Source organism: Polypterus senegalus, chromosome 1 (genome assembly GCF_016835505.1).
Source record: "Polypterus senegalus isolate Bchr_013 chromosome 1, ASM1683550v1, whole genome shotgun sequence".
Taxonomy (NCBI): domain Eukaryota; kingdom Metazoa; phylum Chordata; class Cladistia; order Polypteriformes; family Polypteridae; genus Polypterus; species Polypterus senegalus.
The window spans coordinates 339068298-339096258 of NC_053154.1; the positions used below are offsets into that span (position 1 = coordinate 339068298).

At 38.6% G+C, this 27961-nt stretch overlaps 1 protein-coding gene across 2 annotated transcripts in view; it reads left to right on the plus strand.

Moving 5' to 3' along the window:
* LOC120517046 (N-acetyllactosaminide beta-1,3-N-acetylglucosaminyltransferase 3-like) overlaps positions 1 to 27665 on the plus strand; it is a 106697-nt gene extending 79032 nt beyond the window's left edge. For both annotated transcript variants that reach the window (XM_039739145.1, XM_039739146.1), the window contains exons 2-3: positions 20198 to 20825; positions 27077 to 27665. In XM_039739145.1, the coding sequence (XP_039595079.1) occupies positions 20228 to 20825; positions 27077 to 27546 (1068 nt within the window). In that variant the 5' untranslated portion in view covers positions 20198 to 20227 and the 3' untranslated portion in view covers positions 27547 to 27665. The remainder of the gene's footprint in view (positions 1 to 20197; positions 20826 to 27076) is intronic.
* The last annotated feature ends 296 nt before the right edge of the window (positions 27666 to 27961 follow it).

Consider the following 27961-nt stretch of genomic DNA (forward strand, 5'->3'; position numbering starts at 1 on the left):
ATCCACGTCCTCAGCACAAAACCTGAAAAAATGTATCAGGTTTATGACAAGTATAATGTGAAACAGAAATACAATTATTATTTTTATTTTGAATAGTTTTGCTATGATGACAATGATTATCATTATTATTATTTGTTGAAGTAATAGTATTATCATTATTACCTGTCAAATAGAGTTGTTTTCCCATGGCCAGCAATTGCAGAAACCGTATCACAGCCCGTGAAGCCATGACAGAAGAGCAGGTAGCGCATCTGTCTTTCAGAGAGAGATTCTTGGATCTTTCTGATGTCATAAGAGCCGTTTGATGTGGTGAAGAAGAGTGGATGGTGGCTGCCTGAGCTATGGTGCACCAGCATTACCAGCACGTCTGCATTTTCTGCCCCGATCTGTAAAATAGACCAATATATAAAAAGCATAATGAACCGTGCATAAACAGATCAAACTTTTCAACAATCTGAATTCTCTTCTTTTTAAACTACCCCATCCCCCCTCCGGCACCATCTAGTAGTTAATGAAGAAAAATACAAACACAAATGTTACTGACCTCAACAGAGCAATCTGAAGCAGCAGCCAATGCCTCTCTCACAATCGAAGTGTCAGCATCATTGTCACACTGCTCCACAGTGATGTGATGTTTTCAGAAGGTTGAAGAGATTTGGTGGATGAGCGCACTTTTGTTATGAGTGTTGTCCAGGAACTTTGCTCTTGGAACATATCCGATTAAATCTGGAGATCACAGCAGGAATTCTCGGTACGCCGGATGTGGCCGTGATCTTTTGGTGACCTGCTGTAGCCATCAAAGACCACAATGATCATCTGGACGATCTCCTGCCAGGTCTGATGTTGTTCCCACTTCACCATGTAGAGAAGCCATCCGTCATCAATCACCAGGGTGCAGCAGGGTTGGTTACTGAGGTCAAGTGGATCAGTAAACGCCTTCAGGCTTGTCTTTGAAAAGTCTGCCTTGTTTGCCTTGTTCATCTTCTGATCTTTGCTGCTGAACAGGGACAATGGGAAGGGAGTCAGCTCATACTGTAAGCTTGTCTCAACTGTCATATCCCACTGGGCAAAAATAATCAATTGGTTGAACAACTTTAGTGAGTCAAGGTGAATCTTCTTCTCGTTGACCATGGGGATCTTTCTGAGTGATGACAGGGCTTGTACCTTTGACTTGACATTCATGGTCGATGTCACTGACTATCCATCCAGCTTGATCTGCATCTACATCCCTACTTCAGCTGCTCTCACAGCATTGACTGAGTCATTTCCTGTGCTTTTGAATCCTGTTGAGAAAGACACAAGCAACTCCTTGTCTCGATCATTGTCGAATGGCTTGTTCTCCTCTAACTATTTTAGGACAAGTTCAACTGCTACTGTATGTCGCTTCATCTTTGTTTTGGCAAGGTCTCTGTGGAGTGGAACATGTTTCCTGATGTCTTTCTCCATCCGCTGGTTGACATCAGAGAAATGACTGAGGGTGAGCACCCAGCACTTGTGGCCAGAAACACTGTTTCTCATTCTCCCTCTGCTCAGTCCATCTTCTAACTTGGCTGCCTTCATTAATGCCTGCTCAATGCAGATGTCACACCAAGTGCCAGACCACTCATGGCTGGAGTAACGGGCAACGTGGTTCCCGTGGGCAGTGAAACTTTCTAAGGTGTCCTTGTAAGCAGGCAAACTTTCGAGTTCCTTCACGAGTTGACAGTACAGCTGTGCGCCCTTGGCGTATTGATGATGACCTGCAATGGCAAAGATGTCAAGCAAGGTGGTGCTGGAGTGGTGACTTTGATCCAACCCATTGAGTGGAAGGGAGTGTTCCCATGAATAGAGACAATGTTTAAATCTATATTGTCTCCAACAAACTGAGTGACTGCATTGTTTGTTTCCCCAACCTCCATAGAGACCACCTGATCGTTGCTCAACATTTCAATGTCACTGGCTGTCATCGCTGATAGATCCTCAAGTGCAGCATCAAACACAATCTCATCATTGATCTGATCATCGGTTTCTTCCACAATGGTGTCAAGAGTTACATAAGTATCTGGGGCACCATCTCCACTCCTGCTATTAAGGAAGCAGTATTTGTAGTTTTGTGTCTCCGAGTAAGACTCAGTGTATCCCAGCTGGTGTAACTTGTTGAGCATCCATTTTGACCCAAATCTATGATCAAGTTGTATGGCAAGTCCCATGTGGTGTGGCAAGACTCCTGACCGAGGTCGACATTCCATTAAAAAAGTTCTGATCCCCAAACAGCAACTTTTTCGTCTGTCTTGATAATTGGTCTCAAGAACATCTTGGCTTGCAGGAACAAGTGCCAGCAGACTATCGATATCAGTCATACTGTGTGCGGTGAGGTATGACTTCGGATCTAGATCAATCATGGCAATGTCATTGCATATGAACTTGAGTGCCATCTTTATGATCTGAGTCTTCTTATCTCCATGTTCAAGATTAGCATGATGCTCTCGCAGAATGTTGTTGATGCCATCTTTGAGACAGAGCACATCTGCCCTTCTCTCCTGTCTTGTGAAATATAAGGTGTCATGCCTCACACCTGGACAAACTGGTGAGGAAAGCAGACTCTATTGTAAGCACGGAGCTGGACAGTTTGACATCTGTGGCAGAGCGACGGGCGCTGAGCAGGCTCCTGTCAATAATGGAGAATCCACTGCATCCACTGAAAAGGATCATCTCCAGACAGAGGAGCAGCTTCAGCGACAGACTGCTGTCACTGTCCTGCTCCACTGACAGACTGATGAGATTTTTCTGCCCCACACTATGTGGCTCATCAGTTCCACCCAGGAGGTAAACGTTAACATTATACAGTGTTATTGTCTGCGATACCTGCCTTGCACTCTCCACCTTGCATTTTTTAACTTGCACTGCATTTTTATCACTCTTTAATTAATATTGTTTATCAGTATGCTGCTGCTGGAGTATGTGAATTTCCCCTTGGGGATTAATAAAGTATCTCTCTCTCTCTGAGTTTTATCTTTAGTCAATACTTTGTATAACAGAGGCTCTTATCTGGTGACTGATCAAACTCCTTCAGTTTTTTGTGTACTTGGTCAAGTGTCATTGCCCCATGTTCTAATTCTGAGCCATACCATTTGCAGAATTCACTAAAAACTGCATCTCGCTCCTAATCAATTTTCCTCTGTCCTCTCTTCCTTTTTCCTTCCTCTTCAGTCTTGGAGTAATGCTCACCTCTCTCAAAAACAAGTTTGCAGCGCAAATGGTACAGTGTTTCTTCTGCTACCAAGTCGTTGATCCCTTCCAGGCATTCAATGACTGCAGTGCCCCAGTCATCCCCGCAACTCTGTGCTGTCTTCAGCAAGCTTGCCTTCAGTTTATCTGCAGTCAAATTATCTGGTACTCTATATTTGTTTCTAGCTTCTGCTGGATTATTTTTGTAGAGCTGAACGGGTTGGTTGCAAAGAATGCATACATCCTTATGCAGGAGGTGAACTGACTGTGAACTTATAGAACTACAGGCAGTAAATACATTGAATTCAGAGCAAGTGCATCTTCTCTTCAACTTTGATGACTCTTTCCCTGCCTTTGATACTTGAGCTGACTTCTTGTTGATCTCAACAAAGTTGTTGTACAGATCATTTTTACACTTCAAGTGGTACCTCAGTTTTCCTTCCTTTTGAGCCTCCTTCATATGTTCTACAAATGTAGAATTTTGGAGCCTCTGAACAGGTGTATCCGGTCCTTCACAGATAAAGCAGTTGAACATAAATGGAGTAATGTCTTCATCATGCATATTGCTAGACTCAAATGTCCTGCAAAGTACTGTAGAATATGAGATATATATAGAAATTATTTTTCCACAATGGAATGTTTGTGGTGAAATATAAATGCTAACAATCAAATCAGAATCATTAAAAAAAACCCTTATTTGACCCCTCACAAGTTACTTTTACAATTTAAAAAAATAGATTTTAGAAAAATAATTAATCTGTACCCTAAATTGAGCAGGTTTTTTTCAGGGTTTCCCACGGGAGTTGAATTTCAACATTTTAATACATGTTATTACACACCTTTACAAACATATTGGTGAAGAAATTGTTTGGTAACGATTTAGCTGGCAGATATTCATATGTTTCCCTTACTACCACTCCAAACAGTAGCTAAAGGAACACAAAGCTTGATTGTTCATCAATATCGGTGTTTCTGAGCTTTCAAATCATGAAAAGAGCAGCACTGGAAGATTTCCAGTTTATAGCATGTTAATAGGGGTCAGACAATAATGGCAGAGTCTTGGCTTTTAAAGATGACTCGCAATACTACAGCAAACCACTTATGGGGTTATGTCATGTACATCTTATGAAGCAGCATTTTGAAGGTCTATCTGGTAATACAGTACTTTAAACCAGCAGATTATTAAACAAAAAACCCATGCAGACACAGGGAGAACATGCAAACTCCACGCAGGGAGGACCCGAGAAGCGAACCCAGGTCTCCTCACTGCTATGCCACCATGCCGCCCGTTTTGCATATTTAAATGTTAAATTATTGAAAAATGAACTGAATCTTTTTTATGAACATTTTCATAAATTATAAACACTATGAACAACTATGAACATTTTAAATTCTGGGTAGACTGTAAAAGAGTTTAATTCTCATTAAATTTTCCAAATGTATGGCATCTAAATGATTTGTACATTTTTGTTTATATATTCATAAGACTAAATTCTCTTTCACAGTCAGCGTAGTGCAGAATGAACTGCTACTACATTGCTGCTAAACCTTTAATTTGCCCTGCATGACTGATGCACTGTCTGAGGTAAACATTACCATCTGGTTTAAATTTAACTTGCTTTTCATGAACTGTTAAATAGCTCCAAGAGTAAATAATCTATCACATGTTGTTAATGTTGTTATGACAGCAAACACAGTTTTATGGATGGATTTGCTTTTATTTCTAAATTACATAAAATGAACATTTTTGAAAATGTGGTAGGCTGATTATACTGTATTTATTGGGGAGAGAAAAGGGCAAATACAATGCTTTTCTGAATATATAAAGTCAGTGTTCTGCAATATATAACATCAAAGCCTGATTATATAAAGTCAGCGTCGAAAAATATAAAGTCATTCCTGAATATATAAATTCAGCGTCGGAACATATACTGTAAAGTCATTCCTGAATATGTAAAGTCAAATCCTGATTATATAAAGTCAGCGTTGGAATATATAAAGTCAGCATCGGAATATATAAAATCATTCCCGAATATATAAAGTTAGGACAATTCACAAATAAAATGGTATGGTTGCATCAAATATTCTCTAATTTCCATGCTTGTCATTTTACTTGTACTAGTGAAAGGATGGACTTGTGAGGTTTGTCCAAAACTGCACCCGTGCAAAAAAGAATAAATAAATAGTGTTCAAAATGCTGGGCACATACATCATTTTGAATATAATAACTGAACAGTGTTTTTTTTTTTAAGTTAACTTATTTCATTACGTTGTATTAGGAACTCATTGAGCTTACTAAAAATGTGCCTGAGTCATTTCAATCAATGTATTTTGACTTTGACTTATATTTTGGAATAACTTTATATATAATCTGACTTTAAATTTATATATTCAGGAATGAATTTATATTCTCCAACCCTGACTTTATATAATCAGGAATGACTTTATATATTCTGATACTGACTTTATATATTCAAGTTTTGACTTTATACATTCGGCAATGATTCTACATATTCCAACGCTAACATTATATATAATCAGGTTTTGACGTTATATAAACTGCTCAAAAAAATTAAAGGAACACTTTAAAAACACATCAGATCTCAATGGGAAAAAGAAATCCTCCTGGATATCTATACTTATATAGATTGGGTAATGTGTTAGGAACGAAAGGATGCCACATCATTTGATGGAAATGAAAATGATCAACCTACAGAGCCCTGAATTCAAAGATGCCCCAAAAATCAGAGTGAAAAAATTATGTGGCAGGCTAGTCCATTTTGCCAAAATTTAATTGCAGCAACTCAAAATTGTATGCAGCACTTTGTATGGCCCCTGTGTTCTTGTATACATGCCTGACAACATCGGTGCATGCTTCTAATGAGATGACAGATGGTGTTGTGGGGGATCTCCTCCCAGATCTGGACCAGGGCATCACTGAGCTCCTGGACAGTCTGAGGTGCAACCTGGTGGCATTGGATGGACCAAAACATAATGTCCCAGAGGTGTTCTATTGGATTTAGGTCAGGAAAGTGTGGTGGCCAGTCAATGGTATCAATTCCTTCATCCTCCAGGAACTGCCTGCATACTCTCACCACATGAGGCCAGGAATTGTCGTGCACCAGGAGCCACTGTACCAGCATAGGGTCTGACAATGGGTCCAAGGATTTCACCCTGATACCTAATGGCAGCCACGGTGCCTTTGTCAAGCCTGTAGCGGTCTGTGTGACCCTCCATGGATATGCCTTCCCAGACAATCATTAACCCACCACCAAACTGCTCGTGCTGAATGATGTTACAGGCAGCATAATGTTCTCCATGTCTTCTCCAGACCCTTTCACTTCTGTCACGTGCTCAGGGTGAACCTGCTCTCATCTGTAAAAAGCACAGGGCACCAGTGGTGCATCTGCCAATTCTGGTATTCTATGGCGAATGCCAATCGAGCTGCATGCTGCTGGGCAGTGAGCTCGGGGCCCATTAGAGGACATGGTGCCCTTGGGTCACCCTCATGAAGTCTTTCTGGTTGTTTGGTCAGAGACATTCACACGAGTGGCCTGCTGGAGGTCATTTTGTAGGGCTCTGGCAGTGCTCATCCTGTTCCTCCTTGCCCAAAGGAGCAGATACTGGTCCTGCTGATGGGTTATGGACCTTCTATGGCCCTCTCCAGCTCTCCTAGAGTAACTGCTTGTCTCCTAGAATCTCCTCCATGCCCTTGAGACTGTGCAGGGAGACACAGCAAACCTTCTGGCAATGACACGTATTGATGTGCCATCCTGGAGAAGTTGGACTACCTGTGCAACCTCTGTAGGGTCCAGGTATCGCCTCATGCTACCAGTAGTGACACTGACTGTAGCCAAATGCAAAACTAGTGAAGAAACAGTCAGAAAAGATGAGGAGGGAAAATGTCAGTGGCCTCCACCTGTTAAACCATTCCTGTTTTGGGGGTCATCTCATTGTTGCCCCTTTAGTGCATCTGTTGTTAACTTCATTAACACCACAGCAGCTGAAACTGATTAACAACCCCCTCTGCTACTTAACTGACCAGATTAATATCCCATAAGTTTCATTGACTTTATGCTATACTCTGATTAAAAAGTGTTCCTTTAATTCTTTTGAGCAGTATATAATCAAGAATGACTTTATATATTCTGATATTGATTTTATATATCCTTGACTTAATATATTCCGACACTGACTTTATATATTCAGGAATGACTTTATATATTCAGAACACTGACTTTATATATTCAGAAAATCATTGTATTTGCCTGTTTGGCACCCCACTATATATATATATATATATATATATATATATATATATATATATATATATATATATATATATATATATATATATATATTGTAGCAGATAGAGTCGTGGTCCACCTCTAACACCCTCAGGTACCACTCTGAACACCAGGTAAAAGCATAATAACTATTATTTTTATTATTACACAGTGCACAAAGCACCCTTCACTCTACACTCATAAATCACAAATAAATCTCCAACCAATACTCTTTCCTCCTCGCCCAGACACTTCGCCCTCCTACCTCCCAGCTCAGCTCAGTGTCTGGACTCAGGCATCGTCCTTTTATAGCCCCTGACCCGGAAGTGTTCCTGTCCCAACAGTCCACAGTTCCTTTTCCTTCCGGGTCAGGGCAAACAGTCCTTTTTTTCAACCTGGGAGCACGTCGTTCCTTCCTGTCACATTACCGTGACGTACTCCCGGGTCATACGGCACAAAAAACGCCCATAAGCCCCCCCACAGCGACTCAAATAATATATAAATATATATATAATATATATATAAACAGTGCATCTGGAAAGTATTCACAGCGCATCACTTTTTCCATATTTTGCTATGTTACAGCTTTATTCCAAAATGGATTAAATTCATTATTTTCCTCAGAATTCTACACACAACACCCCATAATGACAATGTGAAAAAGTTTACTTGAGGTTTTTGCAAATTTATTAAAAATAAAAAAACTGAGAAATCACATGTACATAAGTATTCACAGCCTTTACTCAATACTTTGTCGATGCACCTTTGGCAGCAATTACAGCCTCAAGTCTTTTTGAATATGATGCCACAAGCTTGGCACACCTATCCTTCGCCAGTTTTGCCCGTTCCTCTTTGCAGCACCTCTCAAGCTCCATCAGTTTGGATGGGAAACGTTGGTGCACAGCCGTTTTAAGATCTCTCCAGAAATGCTCAATTGGATTCAACTCTGGGCTGTGGCTGGGCCACTCAAGGACTTTCACAGAGTTGTCCTGAAGCCACTCCTTTGATATCTTGGCTGTGTGCTTAGGGTCGCAGTCCTGCTGAAAGATGAACCGTCACCCCAGTCTGAGGTCAAGAGCGCTCTGGAGCAGGTTTTCATTCAGGATGTCTCTGTACATTGCTGCAGTCATCTTTCTCTTTATCCTGACTAGTCTCCCAGTTCCTGCCACTGAAAAACATCCCCACAGCATGATGCTGCCACCACCATGCTTCACTGTAAGGATGGTATTGGCCTGGTGATGTGCGGTGCCTGGTTTCCTCCAAACGTGACGCCTGGCATTCACACCAAACAGTTCAATCTTTGTCTCATCAGACCAGAGAATTTTGTTTCTCATGGTCTGAGAGTCCTTCAGGTGCCTTTGGCAAACTCCAGGCAGGCAGCCATGTGCCTTTTACTAAGGAGTGGCTTCCGTCTGGCCACCATACAGGCCTGATTGGTGGATTGCTGCAGAGATGGTTGTCCTTCTGGAAGGTTCTCCTCTTTTCACAGATGACCTCTGGAGCTCTGACAGAGTAAACATTGGGTTCTTGGTCACCTCCCTGACTAAAGCCCTTCTCTCACAGTTTAGATGGACGGCCAGCCCTAGGAAGAGTCCCGGTGGTTTCAAACTTCTTCCACTTATGAATGATGGAGGCCACTGTGCTCACTGGGACCTTCATAGCAGCAGAAAGTTTTCTGTAACCTTCACAGATTTGTGGCTCAAGACAACCCTGTCTCTGAGGTCTACAGGCAATTCCTTTGACTTCATGCTTGGTTTGTGCTCTGACATGAACTGTCAACTGTGGGACCTTATATAGACAGGTGTGTGCCTTTCCAAATCATGTCCAATCAACTGAATTTACCACAGGTGGACTCCAATTAAGCTGCAGAAACATCTCAAGGATGATCAGGGGAAACAGGATGCACCTGAGCTCAATTTTGAGCTTCATGGCAAAGGCAGGGAATACTCTCAGTTGAATTCTCAGTTTTTTTACTTTTAATAAATTTGCAAAAACCTCAAGTAAACATTTTTCATGTTGTCATTATGGGGTGTTGTGTGTAAAATTCTGAGGAAAAAAATGAATTTAATCCATTTTGGAATGAGGCTGTAACATAACAAAATGTGGAAAAAGTGATGCGCTGTTAATACGCACTGTGTATACTGTATATATATATATATATATATATATAGATATAGATATAGATATAGTTTTTTTAATTTATTTAAATGCCACACTTTTGATTGTTGTATTTATGCACTTCACAAACACAAAGGAATAATTATTTTTTGCCAGGTATACAGTATTTTCACCTGGCACCATGATTATGAATATCCTGGACTGCCAACACAAAATAATTTATCTTCATAGTCAGCAAAGTGTTACCTGTTAAACGTTCGGTCTCTGTCATTAGATGTCACTTGTTTTTGCTGCACAAGTTTGTTTCTGTCTTTGTTCTTGTTTAGATTCTGTCAATCTTATTTTTCAAGAAGCCTTTCTATTGGTTTTTTAAATGTTTATCACTGAATTGATATACAATGTCTATTTCAATTGAATAGGTCCACTTTCCGATCACTCCATGCTTTACCTGAGGTCCATTTATTAATGGATCTTATTTTCAAACATATTTTGCAAATTATACCATCTGTCTCCGAGCAGTTAAATTTCACACTGAAGCAGGGGCTGTCCAGAACTATATGTCATGCCCTATTTTAACAAAACAATGTGGTGTCAGCTGTTCCTTTTTAAACTCCAGTTTCTTCAATGTACTACATGAACTCTCTTTAGCTTCTCACTTGAACATAGTTAAAGTGACAAACAGCACAGACTGTTTAAATTGCACCTGGAATTGATATACTTTAATTTTTATTTATTTTTGGTAGTTTTGTTGGAAAGTCAAGTTTTTTGTGGATGACCATGGAAAATCTGTGAGCAGTGCTCCTAAAATGCATGAGTAATCACTCAAATGTTCCACTTAGAGGGGAACATCAGTGTTCAGCCATGCAGAAGGCATTAGCGACTTCAAGTGGAAATGTTTTGGGAAGATCCGGTCTCTGCAGTACATAGCCATTACCAGTTTAAATGAGGCTTTACAATGTTAGGCTGCTGGAAAACTCTAAGTAAGATTGTCATAAAAGCTTTTCAAACACAGTAAGGGCTAAAGTTGTAGAAAGGAAAGAAACCTGAAACTGGGTGAAGGCAGGAATCGGAGTCTATGGTTGACATGTAGAACAACATCAGTTCCACTTGAAAAAATAGAAGGGTGAGAATTCTGAGGACAAGAGGTTGTTTTTGAAATTTCAGATAAGGTTAGAAACATTCTAGACAGAAAGAGGCAAGAGATTAACAAGGCAGAGAAGAGAGGGAGTCTGGAGAGGATGAACTTTGATACAGCAGTGGAAAGACAGGAAATCTTCATAGGGAAAATATTCTTGGTCATTTTAACTCAGAAATCAAGATAAGACCAATGCTTACTTCTCCTAACAGAAGTGACTGAAACCAGCACTCATTGTTTAGTTTCAGAACTAAAAATCATTTTTTTTCCCTTTACAGAGACCAGGTAATCTTTATTTTTGCTCCAGTTTGTGGTAACACATTATCACACAGGAAGATGTTTTTTATGTGTCATTTATGGTAATCTGACAAATCTATGGAATACAACTAAATTACACACACAGAATTGTGTATATTCAATAATAACACCATTTTCTTTTTGTTATAAATATTTGGTTGGCTTATGGCTATGAATGAACATGATTAAATTTTCTGGAATACAGCAATGTAAACTCGAGCAGTGTGGGTAACTGTTATCTGTAGCCAGGCAAACAAGGAAAGAGCAATAAAATGCTGACAGACAAGAGTCAGGTGTGAACACTGGCCCCGGCACAGACAGACGGACAACATATTTTGCACCCACACACTGTTTATTTACAATATATACAATGTTTATGCTCACGTGCACCCCCAGTGCCTTCTTGCACTGATTTCCCCAATGTCCAGGCCCACAGTCTCTGTGCCTTCCTGGCCGCCTCCCGTCCTCTCTTTCCAGCTCTGTCTGCTTCCTCCCAACATCCACCACTGACTGGAGGGAGGCGGCCCCTTATATAATGCTCCCGGATGAGCCCCAGGTGTTCCCGGCATCCCCTCCTTAGCCACGCCCCAGTGTGGCGGAAGTGTCGGCTGTCCTCCTGGCAGCTCTCCGGGCGCCACATAAAGTCTTCCCCCCAGCACTTCCTGGTGTGGCGGAAGTGCTGGGCTCCAGGGACAATTAGGCACTGGGGCGCCGCCTGGCGGTGGCCACGGGTCCCTACAGGGCTGGGCTTCAAAGCCCCCTACCCGAGGCCCCTGCATAACCAGGACGGACGCCCCCACTCGGTCTGGAGGAGGCACACACCCTCCTCTGGTCCTCCAAGGCATCCCGGCCGGGCTCCAGCCCCGGCCGAGGACCACACAGGATAAACCGGCATCGGGGCGCCGCCTGGCGGTGACCACGGGCCCCTACAGGGTAGAGGTTCCATGCCCTCGACCCGTGGCCCCCAACAGAACCAGGACGGATGCCCCCTCGCGGTCTGGAGGAGGCACAAGCCCTCCTCACGTCCTCCTGGGCCACACAGGCCAAATCTGCATAACAAGACAATATGTGGTAAAACCAAAAACTGAAATTATTTAAGAACAGTACCATTTTTGACATAAAAATTCTAGAGAATCAATCATTTAAAGAGTAGAACTTATGAGGTCCACTCCACTGCTTAAAAAAATTATTCCAACCAAAAATTTGGGGTTTTACGTGCAACGGGGTGTGTTTATGGACTGCTTTAATTTGTTGAAGGTATTTAACAATATTTTCGTGAAAAATGCATGTTTTTGGCATGTTGTAAGCATATGACTGGATGACATTGATCACTTCATTATGCAACTTAAGTAAAGTGACATTTCTTTCATCAATGTTTTTGATACAGTTTACTTTTGTTCAGTATTTGTCCCCATTGGCTCCCACTCTATTAAACATTCTTATGTTCACTCCCATGACATTAAAAATTTTCTTTAGTCATCACCACAACCCACATGGTGCAAGTTATATTTAAAAAATATTTTATTGGGAAGGACCATGGCTTGGGTTGGCTAAGAATGCTTGGGGAAGAGTGCAGGTGTTGTTGTGTCTGACTCCCTGTGAGGCAGTACCAGTGACATGAATATGTAGGCAGAGGACGTGACCAAAAAATTAAAGATCACTGAAGCTTCATGGAAGGAAACAAGGCAGCAATAGTGGATGGTGGCCAAGGAAAGATGGCTTCCTGTATACCTCACAAGAAGGAATGAGGGAGAGACTTGGTTTCTTACAATGAATTTAATTACAAACACTAGTGATGAAATAATCAGAATAATTCCATAAAAAATATGCAAAATGAAGATCTAACAACATATGGCCAACATGAGTATAGCATACTCAACACTATAGACAGAAATGCAAATGAAAATTCAAAACTTCCCTGTTTTTTGTTTCATTATAAAGTCCTAGATGGTATTGTGCATAAGTAATTGACTTGATTCAGGGCAATGTTGAAGAGTGCTTGGATATAACTAGATGCATTCTTTCCTAAAAAAAAACCAAAACACACAAACCAATCGGTTGCTTAAAAGAGCTCCAGCCTTCAAGCCTCATGACAGAACTGAAAAGTTCAGGTTGCACATGTGCACATATACGCTAAGGTACAACCAGTACAGAGTGGAGGTGCACACCCAAACAACCCAGAAACAGCCTAGCAGTGGCAGGCAAAATGAAAATCTTACGTAATCCAAAAAGGAATATAGAAAATTTAGGTGGATCTGCCTCCTGCTCGCTTCGCTCGCCAACCGCCATGTAGTGCTAGTCATTTCCTGGATCTGCCACTTGCGGCGAATTGTGCTGTGCTTTTGAATAAACACAAATATCAACTCTGCCTTTAATATGTCCATCTTGAGAAACTATTATAGCTGACAATTCGTCACATGTTGGTTTATTATATATGCGAGCATGATCTTTTTGGATTCATATAGAAATTCAACAAAACTTCTTTGTCCTTGTTTTTCAGATAAATTACATGTGAAGTGCGATACTTTGGGAAGTATGGATTTGTATCCCTTATTGGCTATAGAATTTCTAATACGTCCGATTGTTTAACTTTTTCGATTCTATGTTGCATCACTTCTCCACGATCATAAATATAAACCTGACCGAATTGAGGTTTCTTTGAAATGTAACTTGCAGTAGCTCTGTCATATCACCTATATCCATATATTCTACCTCTTTTCACTGTTCCATTATTTCACCAAGTAATAATTTCCATTTGTTAGCCCTAATGCGATATTTACTACAAGTTTTTTGAGACTTTCAAATTTTTGTACTTTCATAATCTCTAACCTGCTCTGCATGTGTATCGTGCAAACGTTTTTGAACCTCTTTACAATGTTCTACTTTGTCTTTTCTTCTTCTACTGTTTGTCTTATTTTCGCCCTCGCTTGGACCTGTTAGGTTTTCAATTCATCTCTTGGCACAAAGTCTCATCTCGCGGGATGTGAAATTATCTCTCTGAAAATATCTGGTCTCATCTAAGATTTTTTTTATATAATAGAGAGATGTATATATAATGGAATTAAGCATATCATGGTCGTCACAATCATAAATTTTCCATTTTCTTAAGTGAGTTTGCTGTCAACAGTTTAACAATTAATAGATTTCAGTATGCAAGCTTCTGAGGCAACTCATTTTTTTCCTCAGAATTCTACATACAACACCCCATAATGACAATATGAAAAAAGTTTATTTGAGGTTTTTGCAAATTTGTTGAAAATAAAAAAAACTGAGAAATCACATGTACATTAGTATTCATAGCCTTTGCTGAATACTTTGTCGATGCACCTTTGGCAGCAATTACAGCCTCAAGTCTTTTTGAATATGATGCCACAAGCTTGGCACACCTATCCTTGGCCAGTTTCACCCATTCCTCTTTGCAGCACCTTTCAAGCTCCATCAGGTTGGATGGGAAGCGTCAGTGCACAGCCATTTTAAGATCTCTCCAGAGATGTTCAATCGGATTCAAGTCTGGGCTCTGGCTGGGCCACTCAAGGACATTCACAGAGTTTTCCTGAAGCCACTCCTTTGATATCTTGGCTGTGTGCTTAGGGTTGTTGTCCTGCTGAAAGATGAACCGTCACCCCAGCCTGAGGTCAAGAGCGCTCTGGAGCAGGTTTTCATCCAGGATGTCTCAGTACATTGCTGCAGTCATCTTTCCCTTTATCCTGACTGGTCTCCCAGTTCCTGCCACTGAAAAAAATCCCCACAGCATGATGCTGCCACCGCCATGCTTCACTGTAAGGATGGTATTGGCCTGGTGATGTGCGGTGCCTAGTTTCCTCCAAACGTGATGCCTGGCATTCACAACATAGAGTTCAATCTTTGTCTCATCAGACCAGAGAATTTTGTTTCTCATGGTCTGAGAGTCCTTCAGGTGCCTTTTGGCAAACTCCAGGCTGGCTGCCATGTGCCTTTTACTAAGGAGTGGCTTCCGTCTGGCCACTCTACCATACAGGCCTGATTGGTGGATTGCTGCAGAGATGGTTGTCCTTCTGGAAGGTTCTCCTCTCTCCACAGAGGACCTCTGGAGCTCTGACAGAGTGACCATCAGGTTCTTGGTCACCTCCCTGACTAAGGCCTTTCTCCCCCGATCTCTCAGTTTAGGTGGCCAGCCAGCTCTAGGAAGAGTCCTGGTGGTTTCGAACTTCTTCCACTTACAGATCATGGAGGCCACTGTGCTCATTGGGACCTTCAGAGCAGCAGAAATTTTTCTGTAACCTTCCCCAGATTTGTGCCTAGAGACAATCCTGTCTCAGAGGTCTACAGACAATTCCTTTAACTTCATGTTTGATTTGTGCTCTGACATGAACTGTCAACTGTGGGACCTTATATAGACAGGTGTGTGCCTTTCCAAATCATGTCCAATCAACTGAATTTACCACAGGTGGACTCCAATTAAGCTGCAGAAACATCTCAAGGATGATCAAGGGAAACAGGATGCACCTGAGCTCAATTTTGAGCTTCATGGCAAAGGCTGTGAATACTTATGTACATGTGCTTTCTCATTTTTAATAAATCTGCAAAAACCTCAAGTAAACTTTTTTCACGTTGTCATTATGGGGTGTTGTGTGTAGAATTCTGAGGAAAAAATGAATTTAATCAGTTTTGTAAGGCTGTAACATAACAAAATGTGGAAAAAGTGATGCTCTGTGAATACTTTCCGGATGCACTGTACATTGTACCCCATGAAACCAGTGGCATATTTCAAATTGGTGCTGTTGATTGACATAGAAGAGAAGAATAAGGATAGGTGGGAGAGTCAGGACTTGAGTTTCTCAGTAGGTGCACTGTGAGAAGGAGTAGTAGAAATGAAATACGGCTGAGCATGAAGACTTGTGTTCTGCTGATATGTTTCAAACAGTCCTTTTAGGCTGTCTTTTTCTTTTTACATTACTTCACATACTAGCTGGCAATTGTAAACTGGTTGATTAGGTATTGCCTTATTAACTCTGTTGCCTACAAAAAAGCATCAAAAGTTGATTGAAAAACAGTCAAAAGACAATTTCATTGTGTTTCTGTTTTTGGTCCTTCAGTGGAGTTAAATAAGCTGTGAAAATTAATACGTGGGAAACATGATAACATAACTTAAGAGAAAGTGTATAAATAAGCACAAACACCAACATTAAATGTTTCTCAAACAAGTGTTGGAAGGTAATGAAAATTTCACCATGAATGAAAAGGACTCATCTATTTTACTAGAAGAGACCGCCAACTACAGTCTACTATTAATTATGGCATGTGGTAAACACTCTGACTGGGTGTAGAGCAAAAGAATAATTGCAAACTCCATTTATTCCTCCGGTCCATTTTTTATTTTTATTTTTTATCATTGTTTTCTCTTAGTTTTGCTTTTGATCTTCTGGTACAATGTATTCGGAAAGTACATTTTGCCATGTTACAGCTTTGTGCTAAAATCGATTAATGACAGGGTGAATAAGACAGGGACACAAGAAGAGTCAAGTATTACATAACACCGAAGTGCTGATGTGCCCTATTTAGTCATAATCAATATTATGGCTGAGGTCGTCAGGGTCTATAGCTATTTTAAGATTTCCCAAGTAAGCAACCTCTGCAGAAATCATACTTGTCAGCAAACCAATTGTACCCATGTTTGGGTGTTGCATGTTCAAAGGGAAGGTGTAAAAATCAGACTACTGCATGAAACTCCAGGTCATTCCTATGGACGGATGTAAGATTTCGTTTCTGCCTGTGCCTAGGATACAATGAGAGAGAGAGAGAGAAAAACAATGTGGGCAAACAAAGACTGGACAAGCAGCGATTGCAGGAAACCTCAACTGCATCAAAACATTGGCCAAGTGTAAGCTCTCCTTTGATTATTCTTTTCCTTTTACTGTGAGTGTTAAGCTGATATTAAACTGAAGCTAAAATATAATGTTACATCAGCATTAATGATCTTTCTTCATCCGCGTATTTGGATTTCACTTACACCAAACAACAAATCTTTTAATTCTCGTGTATACACCATTTCATTGGGAAGAAACACTGCTTTTCCCTGATGGCAACATGAATTAGATGATCTACAAGTCTCCGACTTAAAGTTTAAATCCAAACAATATATTCAATCTATTTTCGCTGTTCCATTATTTCACAGCGTAATAATTTCCGTTTGTTTGCGGTAATGCGATCTTTACTGTCATTTTTTGAGACTTTCAAATTTTAGTATTGTAATTATCTCTAACCTTCTCTGCATGTGTATCGCGCCAACGTTTTTGAGTTCTTTACGACGTTAGAGATAGTGAAAGTACTAAAATTTGAAAGTCTCAAAAAAAAAAAGAAAGACTGCATTAGCAGGTAGTTGTAATTGTGGTATGTGTAATGCATCAAAAACACATTAGATTGTGTCTTGTCTTCTTTAAACTGAGTAGAATATGGGGACTTATAGTAGTCTTTAAATATGTGCATTGTATTTTTATGGCCAATGATTTTGTCTCCATCTCTGTTGGTAATTACAGGTATTGCATTGTGATTGTGGATTTGTTGAACTAAGATTTTATTAGCCTTCTCTCCATGTTCATAGGAATGATGTTGCAATTTAAAAATTGAGCTGTTCTTTTTCATTTGTTGTCAAGAGGTTGAGTTATGTTTGCAAAGCCTGTCTTTTCCTATATAGTGCTTCATTTGGGAACCTGGCGTGTGTTTGATCTATTCTGGTAATTTCACTGACTAACTGTGATGTCTTCTTGGTTTCCAGTTTATTTTTGTGGGAGAGATATAAAATAATCTGTCCTCTTAAAAATACCTTTACAATTTCCCAGTGTATTCCTGTAGAGACCTTTGAGGATGTACAGTATTTGTCTCTCAAAAAATAGTTTGCCTGGATATAAATTCTGTACAGTTCTCATTGGCTAGTAACAGGGGGTTAAGACACCAACTGCAAGATGAGTATGTTTTGAGCTCCATAATCAGAGGGGAGTGTCAGAGATAACAATAGTGCCATACTGCCAAGATTTGATCATGGGTAAAAAAATGTTATCTATAAAGGAAATACTCAATTCTCGAGTAACAATGAAGAAATCTCAAAGGGTCAGATTTAGAAATCTCCCAAGGGTCTGATAAGTTATGGTCAATTACAAACTGTGTACTGTAATTGTTTTTGCAGTGTTAGATGTTACTGCCCCTGTGGCTGAAGATCTGTCCAGGCCTGGATTTCAAACACACTTAAAGTCTTCGGCCATTATAATTTTATGAGTGTTCACATTAGGAATGGATGCAAATACGTTTCTATCATTCAGTCTCCATCATTCATATTGGGTGCATAGATATTTATTAGAGTCACTTTGCAATTAAATAAATTACCCATAACGATGGTCCGAGAAAACAAACAGAGCTTCATTTTATAAACTACTGAATTTACATACAGTGTCAATCAATGCATACATTTTTCTCTGGTTGGTTCTTTGGTTTACACCAAAATGATTTATGTAAAATACAGTAAATGTCTGTTATATTATATTCTGGTTCTTCTTATACCTTTGAGTTGCGCCACCACCCTTGAAATTTCTAAATTCTGAATTTGATAAATTCTTTATTTACTTGACCATCTCAGTATTTTTCCTAAACCAATTTTTATATTTCAGTGTACATTTTGTTGTTCACTTGATCTTTATCTGATTTCCTACATTTATTAACCCTTTATGCTGTTTCTTTAAGATGAATGCTATATTCCTCTAAAATTATTTAAATTAAACTGTTCCATATCATTCTCTAAATGTGCACTATAGACCTTAAGTCAACCAGTGCAATTTGTACATCTATCAATCAGAGGGAGAAAAATTACAAATACATTTTTATATTTTAGATATTTGACACACATTCTTGTTTATGGACTTCTGCCTCATGAAATAAATTATTATTTCTTATGAGCACCTTGAATTAGGGCTTCTTGTATTAATTTATAACCCCTGTATTTCAGGAGAATGTTGCAAAAATTAAACAAATGATATTTAAAAGTGGACAACTGGGGCGGAGCAGACTGGATGGGCGATGGATGGTGAAATTTAATATAATTTGGTTTTATTACAGCATCTGGGCCAAAAGACTACATGTTTAATTTAAGTTATGCCAAACCTCCAAGCATTATGATGATAACAAATTCTGGTGCACGAGCTGGAAAAATATAAAACCTTGTATCAAAACTTGAAAATCTTTATATCTGAGTAAATTGTAATAAGAATTATTTTTTGCTTATGTTTCATATAATTAAAAATAGGGTGGCACGATGGTGCAGTGGTAACGCTGCTGCCTTGCAGTTAGGAGACCGGGATTCGCTTAACCCAATTGAGTATGCATTTCACTTGTTGAAGACTAAACTTCGGACAGAAAGGCCCACAAACAAACAGCAACTAAAAGCCGCTGCAGTAAAGGCCTGGCAGAGCATTAAAAAGGAGGAAACCCAGCATTTGGTGATGTCCATGAGTTCAAGACTTCAGGCTGTCATTGCCAGCAAAGGGTTTTCAACCAAGTATTAGAAATGAACATTTTATTTCCAGTTATTTAATTTGTCCAATTACTTTTGAGCCTCTGAAATGAAGGGATTGTGTTAAAAAAATGCTTTAGTTGCCTCACATTTTTATGCATTCGTTTTGTTCAACCCACTGAATTAAAGCTGAAAATCTGCACTTCAACTGCATCTGAGTTGTTTCATTTAAAATTCATTGCGGTAATGTACAGGACCAAAATTAGAAAAAAAGTTGCCCCTGTCCAAATATTTATGGACCTAACTGTAGATGGCAAATAATGTATAGCATACCTTATCTTCTTTCTGCATAAAAACATGAGACTAAAGTGTGTTTCTACAGACTTGATGAGGTACTATATATATATATATATATATATATATATATATATATATATATATATATATATATATATATATATATATATATATATATATATATATATATATAAAGGTATTTTTGAGTGGAATATTCCATTAACTGCTTTATTAATCACCCTCAACTAAAAGGTCAGAAAGACATTTTACAACCTTTAAAAATATGTTAATGGGAAGTCCTCATTTATAACTAATATAGTTTTGTTTTTCAATGTTTACCATAAAATCTTTAATTTATATTTGCTCTTTTTTATATAGATCCTGCAAGAGACAAACGAAATAGCAATTATGAAGCTCGTTCTGAAAGCCTGGGTCTGTCTCTTTACATTTTGCATCGTGCTGGTTATTTTATCTATATATTCAGTTCCAAATGTTAATGAGATTCATTCAGTTGTGGATCATAGATATCCGATGTCCTTACAGTTTCTCTGGTCAAACATTACAATGCAGAGAGACTTTCAAATCCTTAATGATGGAAAATATGTTTACTTGTTGGATTTGAGACAGTACAGAGAGGAATTTCCCTACCTACAAGATTACAAATGTAATAAAGTATCAGAACCAAAGAACTTTTGTGCCAGATCTGCTGGTTTTGTGAATTTAATCTTAGCAATTAAAAGCCAACCAGGCTCTTTTGATCGAAGACATGCCTTAAGGAAGACATGGGCCCAGCCTCAAGTAATTGAAGACTTTCTCATTAACCCAGTGTTTCTCATGGCAACCACAAGCAACCATACTCAAATGATACTTTTAGAAAAGGAAATGCTCCATTACCAGGATATTATTCTGTGGGATTTCATGGAAAATCATGCAAATCTGTCTTTAAAAGAATTTTGTTTTCTTGAGTGGATGATGTACAATTGTGTGACAGACTTTGTTTTTAAAGGTAAGGAAATGATTTTACAAATATATCTAATTACATTCCAACATTTCACCTAAACCTCTGTGTTTATTCAGTCTGAAAAGTTATTAGATGCAATGGTTTTAAAATGATTTCTTCATTTTGATGAATTTGAGTTTGGGCGCTAGATTTAATCTCTCATGTTACAGCCTTAATGGATTTAGAGATATTTTTTGTCATCTTCCAACTGGGGAAGCAGCAGAATAATTATTTATTTAACCATAAAATATTTGAATATATCCCCTTGCGTTTTATTTGCATTAAAAATGAAAACTGAATTGTTGGTGGTTTTAAAACAACTTGAAAAAGTTAGAGACAGTATTCCTCTAAAGTAAGTTTCATTTTTGTGTTTTTAATATTTGCCTTGAAATAAGTCATTCACACTGAAAGACATTTTAAATTATTCCTTTCCACTTCCTCCTTTCTGGTGGTACAAAACTTGATGTCATCAGCTAAAAGTATGCACCAGTGGGAATGGACTTTAATTTAGCGATTCAATACATCTGTAACCAGATCAAAGAGATAAGGACTTAAAGAAGATCCCTGGTGCAGAACTACTCCAACTGGAATCTTGTCTGTTACCCCAACACTGCTTTTAACACAAATCCTCACTCCCTCATGCATATCCTGGACAATTCTCTCATACTTCTCATGTAATCCCTCCTCTCTCTCATGCTCCTCCATGCCCTGTGACTTGTCACTCTATCTTAAGACTCATCCAGATCAGTAAATGCCTTTTCCAAACCATGGCATAAAACCAAAATGGTCCTCTGCTATGATGGTCTTTTCCCCCAGTCTTCTATGGCAGTGGTTTTCAACCTGTGGGGTTTCATATTTCAAAAATATGAAAAAAACATCTGTTGAAACCAAAACCAAAACAAATAACTTAAACTACATTCTGATAATAGAACAATAAATATAGAGTTAGATAAATGTCGATTAAAGTTAAGTAGGTATAATAAAATATGCATGTACATTTCAAAAAAATGTTCGGGGGGTGCAAATAAAACTGATAATGAAAACTCGGGTCACAAATACTAAAAGGTTGAGAAACACTGTTCTATGGTATCTCTACAACTGTTTCCTAAATTCGCGTTGTATGTGACATCCACTTTATTCCTCTATAGTTTCCATAATCCTGAACACCGCCTTTCTCCTTATATGTAGATCACACTGCTTCTCCACATCTTTGGTATTCTCTCCTATTCATAGGTTTTCTTCCTGACATCCCACAATTTATACTCCAACTTTCCTCAAGCTGTTTCACACTTCCACTTTTATTTTATCCAGTCCTATTACCTTTCCATTCTTCATTCATTTTATTGCCTCTTTTACTTCCTTCCTTCTTGTTCTTGATACTAGCCTCTTGGATTTTTCTATTCTGCTTTTCAAAGTACCCTTCCATCTATTCTTGATCCTATCATGCTTATTTAAGACCACAACCTTTCTCATCTTTCATCTGCTTTATCTGACTGAAATCCTTCTCAGCCCTATTCTTAGCCTTTGATATTATAGAAATCATTCTCTCTCCCTCTTTTTGTCTCCAATTTTTTCACACACCTTCTACAAAGTCTATGCCTTTCAGTCTTCCTACCTAGCACCTTATCACTTACTCTCAATATAACTTTCAATTCTTCTCTCACCATTCCTCCACACGTTTCCCCGCTAAAAGGTGTTCATATGCCTTTCCTCTTTTAATCTTTATCCTTGTTGCTGCTTGCTCTGGTTTTTCTCTCTCCTATTTCACCACCAACATTTCTTGGTGCTATCACACTTCCCCATTTATGACCTTATAATTCTTTATCTCTTTCAAATTATACTGTATGTTCTACACATTAGAGTCTATTTGGCTTTCCCTTCCAGCACTACTATACTGTAAATCAAAAGCTGATTTATTTTTCAAAAATGTGTTAACTACTACCAAATCAAATGGCATGTCAAAATTTTTCCCCTACTCCCCATCCTCCATGTACCATCTCTATCTTCTCTCTACTCATTCCCACATGCCAATTTAGATCTCCACCAACATTCACCTTTTCACTCACCCTCTTGTTCCACCTTAAGCTCTTCATCCATTTGTCCCCAAAAAAATATCAGTCCTCTTCCTCACAGCTTACTTGAGGAGCATATGTACAAATTACATAAACTGCAGTCTCACCAAAGGCCATTTTGACATTCCTCACCCTATCACTCCTCCTTTTCACATTGACAAGACTATCCTTAAATTCTTTCGATACTGTTATACATACCAATACCATTTATCTTTTGATCATTCGCTCAACTATATAACAATTTAAGCCTTCTCTGAATTTTCAAGTGTTATTCCCCTTCCATCTAGTTTCTTGCAAACTCAACACTCCCATTTTCCTCATTTTAAGCCATTTATAGTGACATGGATTAGAATTCCCTAGGCATAAACTGGGAAGCCCTAATAAATAGTATGGCAAAGGAACAATTCATTTTGTAGCTGCAAACAGCTGTTGGTCTTAACCCAATATTTAAAAACACCAATGATGTCAGGGGAAAAAATAGTTAATTATGTAGTAAGCAAGACAGAATTGGAGAGTGGAAAGGTTTTTGAAACTTTAGGATGTACTGATTACATTTTTGGCACAGTATATCTGGAGAATCTGAAACTATTTAATTTTCATAAGACGAACTTTGAGCAGTAACAATGAAACTTTGTAAAGAAACAATGAAATATGTAATATATACATAGTGGGGGAGATTTAAGTATATATTATACTACTGTACAAAGCAGGACACATTTATCTGAAAACCTAAGCAATAAGAAAAAATAGTCCATCCATCCATTTTCCAACCCGCTGAATCCGAACACAGGGTCACGGGGGTCTGCTGGAGCCAATCCCAGCCAACACAGGGCACAAGGCAGGAACCAATCCCGGGCAGGGTGCCAACCCACCGCAGAGAAAAAATAGTTTTAAATGGAAATGTACAGAGTTAAAGAATTTATAAAAGAAAATTAATCTTTATAACACATTAAAAGTAAACAACTGCAGTAACTAACCCAGGCTCTCCCCTCCTTACTGACTATCTCACTGGTATGCTGAAAAAATGCTTAATTTTGAGTAAATGGGCAACTTTCCAGAACTTGTCTGAGGTAAAAGGTGTCCCTTGGTACTTGTTTAGGGATGCTGACATGTGCAAAGGACCCTACTAATTCCTGAGCGATTATTTTTAAATTAGCTTGCTGCAAGGAGAGCTTCTGGATATCGAGTAGCATAATCTACAAAGACCAGAATGTATTTATGTCCTTGAAATGAGGGCTTGAGCGGACCAACTATATCAGCTTCAATCTGCTTAAAAAGAATATCCATTAAAGGCAATGGAATGAGAATTAGGAATCTGTCATAATTGATATTCTGGGCACAGTCCAAAAATGAAGGACCTCTTCACTGATTCTCTGCCAAAAAATTGGAGTTTATTCTCTCTAGTATTTTGTCGGAGCAGAGATAGGCTTTTAGAAGGTGGGAGTGTGCTCATTGTAAGCTTTTGGCACAAGCAACAGTGTCCATACCTCTTGCTCATGTTCAGCTACTCAGTACAATAGATAGTTGCTTTTAATACATAATGTGGACCTGTGGCATGGGATGCACCAATGTCAAGAGTCAAGTTTTCCCCTGAAACATCATCACACACGTGGTAACCCTACATTTCTTCTGGAGCCTATTAATGCGATCACCTTAAACCTATTTACAACTACAGCACCTTTATTGAAGAGGGAGAGGGTTAACAACTGCCATTCTATAATAATTTCCTCCCTGTTGCAATTCGCAGTCCATCAGCTATTTACTGTGTGGGCAGTTGGCAGTAATGTGCCTGACTTCTCCACACTTAAAACAGTTGCAGAGGCGGCAGGAATTTTTCTTTTGGGTGAGTTCTTTGTTTGATCTCCCAATGGAATTGCTGACTTCTGGCATGTGCTACTTGGGTCTTACAGTGCTCTTCAGGCCACTCCAAACTCTGCACCAGCATAGCCACCATGTTACTCCAGGGGGTCTCGATTAAGGACAACCATATGACCTGTTGGGTGAGGCTCTCGGGAGGAATACCAACTAGGTATTCTCACGTAACTATATTTCCATGAATTTTTCAGTACTGTTAGCCCTAGTTTCAGCCATCAACTGAGGTTTACCCACAGATCAAATTTGTGACACCATGCTGGCCATTCTGGGTCAAAGCGCCACTCTCAGCATTTTCTCGGAAGTTGGTCAGCATTAATTCTGTAACTGGAAAAGATCCCTGCCTTTAAACAATCATAATCTGCAGCAGCTTGCTTGTCTAAGTCATAGTAAGCCATTTGCGTTTCTCCTGTCAGATATGGTGTGATGATGTGTGCTAAGTTCTTTCGCTCCCAATGATTTCAGATAAATGTATGCTCAAATATTCGTAAATAGACTTTGATATCCTCATTTGGACAGGGTGGAATATGTCCCTGGGATGAACTAAATATGTATTCTTCCCACAGCTTCTTCCTTGCCATCTGTTGAACTTACAGTAACATTCTGCTAAGCGTGTCTGGTGCTTGGTGAACTGTGCCTGAAGAGCTTTAAGTTGGTCTGATAGGGCTGCCACTACTGCTGTCAGGTCTCCTGGGTCAGACATTCCAGTAATCTTGCCATCAACACCACTGTAAAAAAAGTAGGAAGAATGAGAACCTAGTATAATTGATGAAAACATGGCCAAAAAAAGTTTCTAAAAAGACAAACATCCAAAGCTGCAAGGTAACATCTTTTCGGACACAGGTCTTCCAACTGAGGATTTCTACTGGTGGCAGCGACCTAATTTTGCTGACCCCAGAAGAAGAGGTGGATCCAATCAGGCAGAAATGGAAGTAATATTTGGGTTCTTTCCGCCATTGATCTGCTGGTCTGAAGGTGAAAGGAAAAGAGATGCATTACATGACATCACCAACCCTCAACTCTGGGTGGATTTGTTAGTTAATAAGCCCTGAAGCTGTCTCCATTTGGGTGTGAGTGACATCAAGCTTCAGTTTAATAAGCAAAGCTGAGTTATAGCAGCATTCTGCTACTTCCCGCCAGGGCAATCACATAAAAAAAACTTTTTAGCACTCAGTTTCAGCAAAAATTTACTTTTCACTAAGGCTGAGAAAATATTAACTTTTTGAGGGGTAATGTTCTGTATTAAATATGTTTGATTTATAAGTATAAATTCACTGTCCCTCTTGTATATTAAAGGTGACTAAAGTAGGCTGGCATCAGGAGGAGCATCTGGAAATTAAAACATTTGCTCCAATCCCCACCTTTCGGGATTAAACCTGAGTGAAGCAAAAACATGGATGTTAACCTAGAACAATGTAGTAGGATGTTAGGTAGATTAGCATGTAAAATGTTGACACATTCAGAGGTTTGTAATGAACAGCGTGTGCAGGTAAACTGAGAGAGGAATTTCAGTATGGATTATAACTTTCTTCAGTGCACAGTATAATTAAAATGACAGCATGTGATTTACGATAAATTTTTTGATTTTTAAAATACCTTAAATTACCATTTCCAGTATGAACAGAAGTATACTATGGCTTCCCATGAAAGGTTTACACATTCTGTCTTTGGGTGTCTTAACACGTTTCATAATAAGGTAACACTGATAAACATGACTAAAAATGTAATGACGTTATTTGTTTACTACCTAACAAGTAATTAGTTGTAACTAGTAAAAAATGTATGCATAACTGGTTAACTTTTGGTAACAGTCATGGATAGTATGCAGTGTTTTAAAATCAAAAAAGGAGTGCTAAGTAATTACCTTTATCAATCTGTATGAAAGTTTGCCATTTAATGTACCAGTAGGTCATATTCTTTTTCTTGATGTTCCGTCAAGTGTATGTAATTCTAAGTTATACCATTAAAATGTTACTGTTGTACTTACAATGAAAAGAACCAATAAGCCACTTATATCTCATCTTTAATCATGCATATTAACTGAAGTGGTACTATTCAATTTCATTTTCTTTATTTTAAGTAAGCACACTTTCAATTGTGTACTATCACTGGTGAGAAATTACATGTTCAGAGAGAAGAGGCTCAGGGGAGAAGAAAAACACAAGCAGAAACACTGAAACATTAACTAAATCTTATTATACATGTGGAATCGCTTTACACAAAATGTCTGTTAACTGCTAAATCAAACAATGAATGATTCCATGGGTTTCTGATCTGAACTCCATTTATTAAATTTTGTCCTTCTATTTACAGGTGATGATGATGAATTTGTTTATCCTCCTGCTATTGTTAAGTATCTAAAGAGAACCCCAGATGCTTCAAGTTTTATTCATGGAAATCTCCGTGTCCATACTGAAGTCTTGCGAAAAGGGAAATATAAAATAAGCTATCAGTTATACTCTATGAATGTCCTGCCGACATTTGTATCAGGTTCTGGATTCATCATTCCAGGCATATTAATTCCATCTCTCTATCGTGCTGCCACAGTTCTGCCCGTCTTTCCTCTAGACGATGTCTATTTTGGATTTCTAGCCATTAAAGCCAATATAACCTTGAAGCATGGACATGGGTTCTATTGTTGGGGGCTAAAGTTTGATGCTTGTAAATATCGAAATGCAGTGCTTGTGCACAGTTTATTTGAATATGATGAAAAGGGAATGTCACCAGAACAACTCTTGGATGTATGGGAAAAAGTGATTACAGAAGAAAATTGTACAGACTAACAATTTTATTTTCAGGTTAAAAGCACTTGAAGAACCAATTAGGATTAGGTTAAGTTAAAAATGTTTTTAATAATACAGTAAAAGGATAGATTCATATATTTTCTACTAGCAAAATACCCGCGTATCGCAGCAGAGAAGTAGTGTGTCAAAGAAGTAATGAAAAAGAAAAGGAAACATTTTGAAAAAAACATAACATGATTGTCAATGTAATTGTTTTGTCCCTGTTATAAGTGTTGCTGTCATATATATATATATACAGTATATATATACACACACACACACACACACACAAATAAACATATATATACATATACGCATATACATATATACACACATACATATACACACATATATATATATATATATATATATATATATATATATATATATATATATATATATATATATATATATA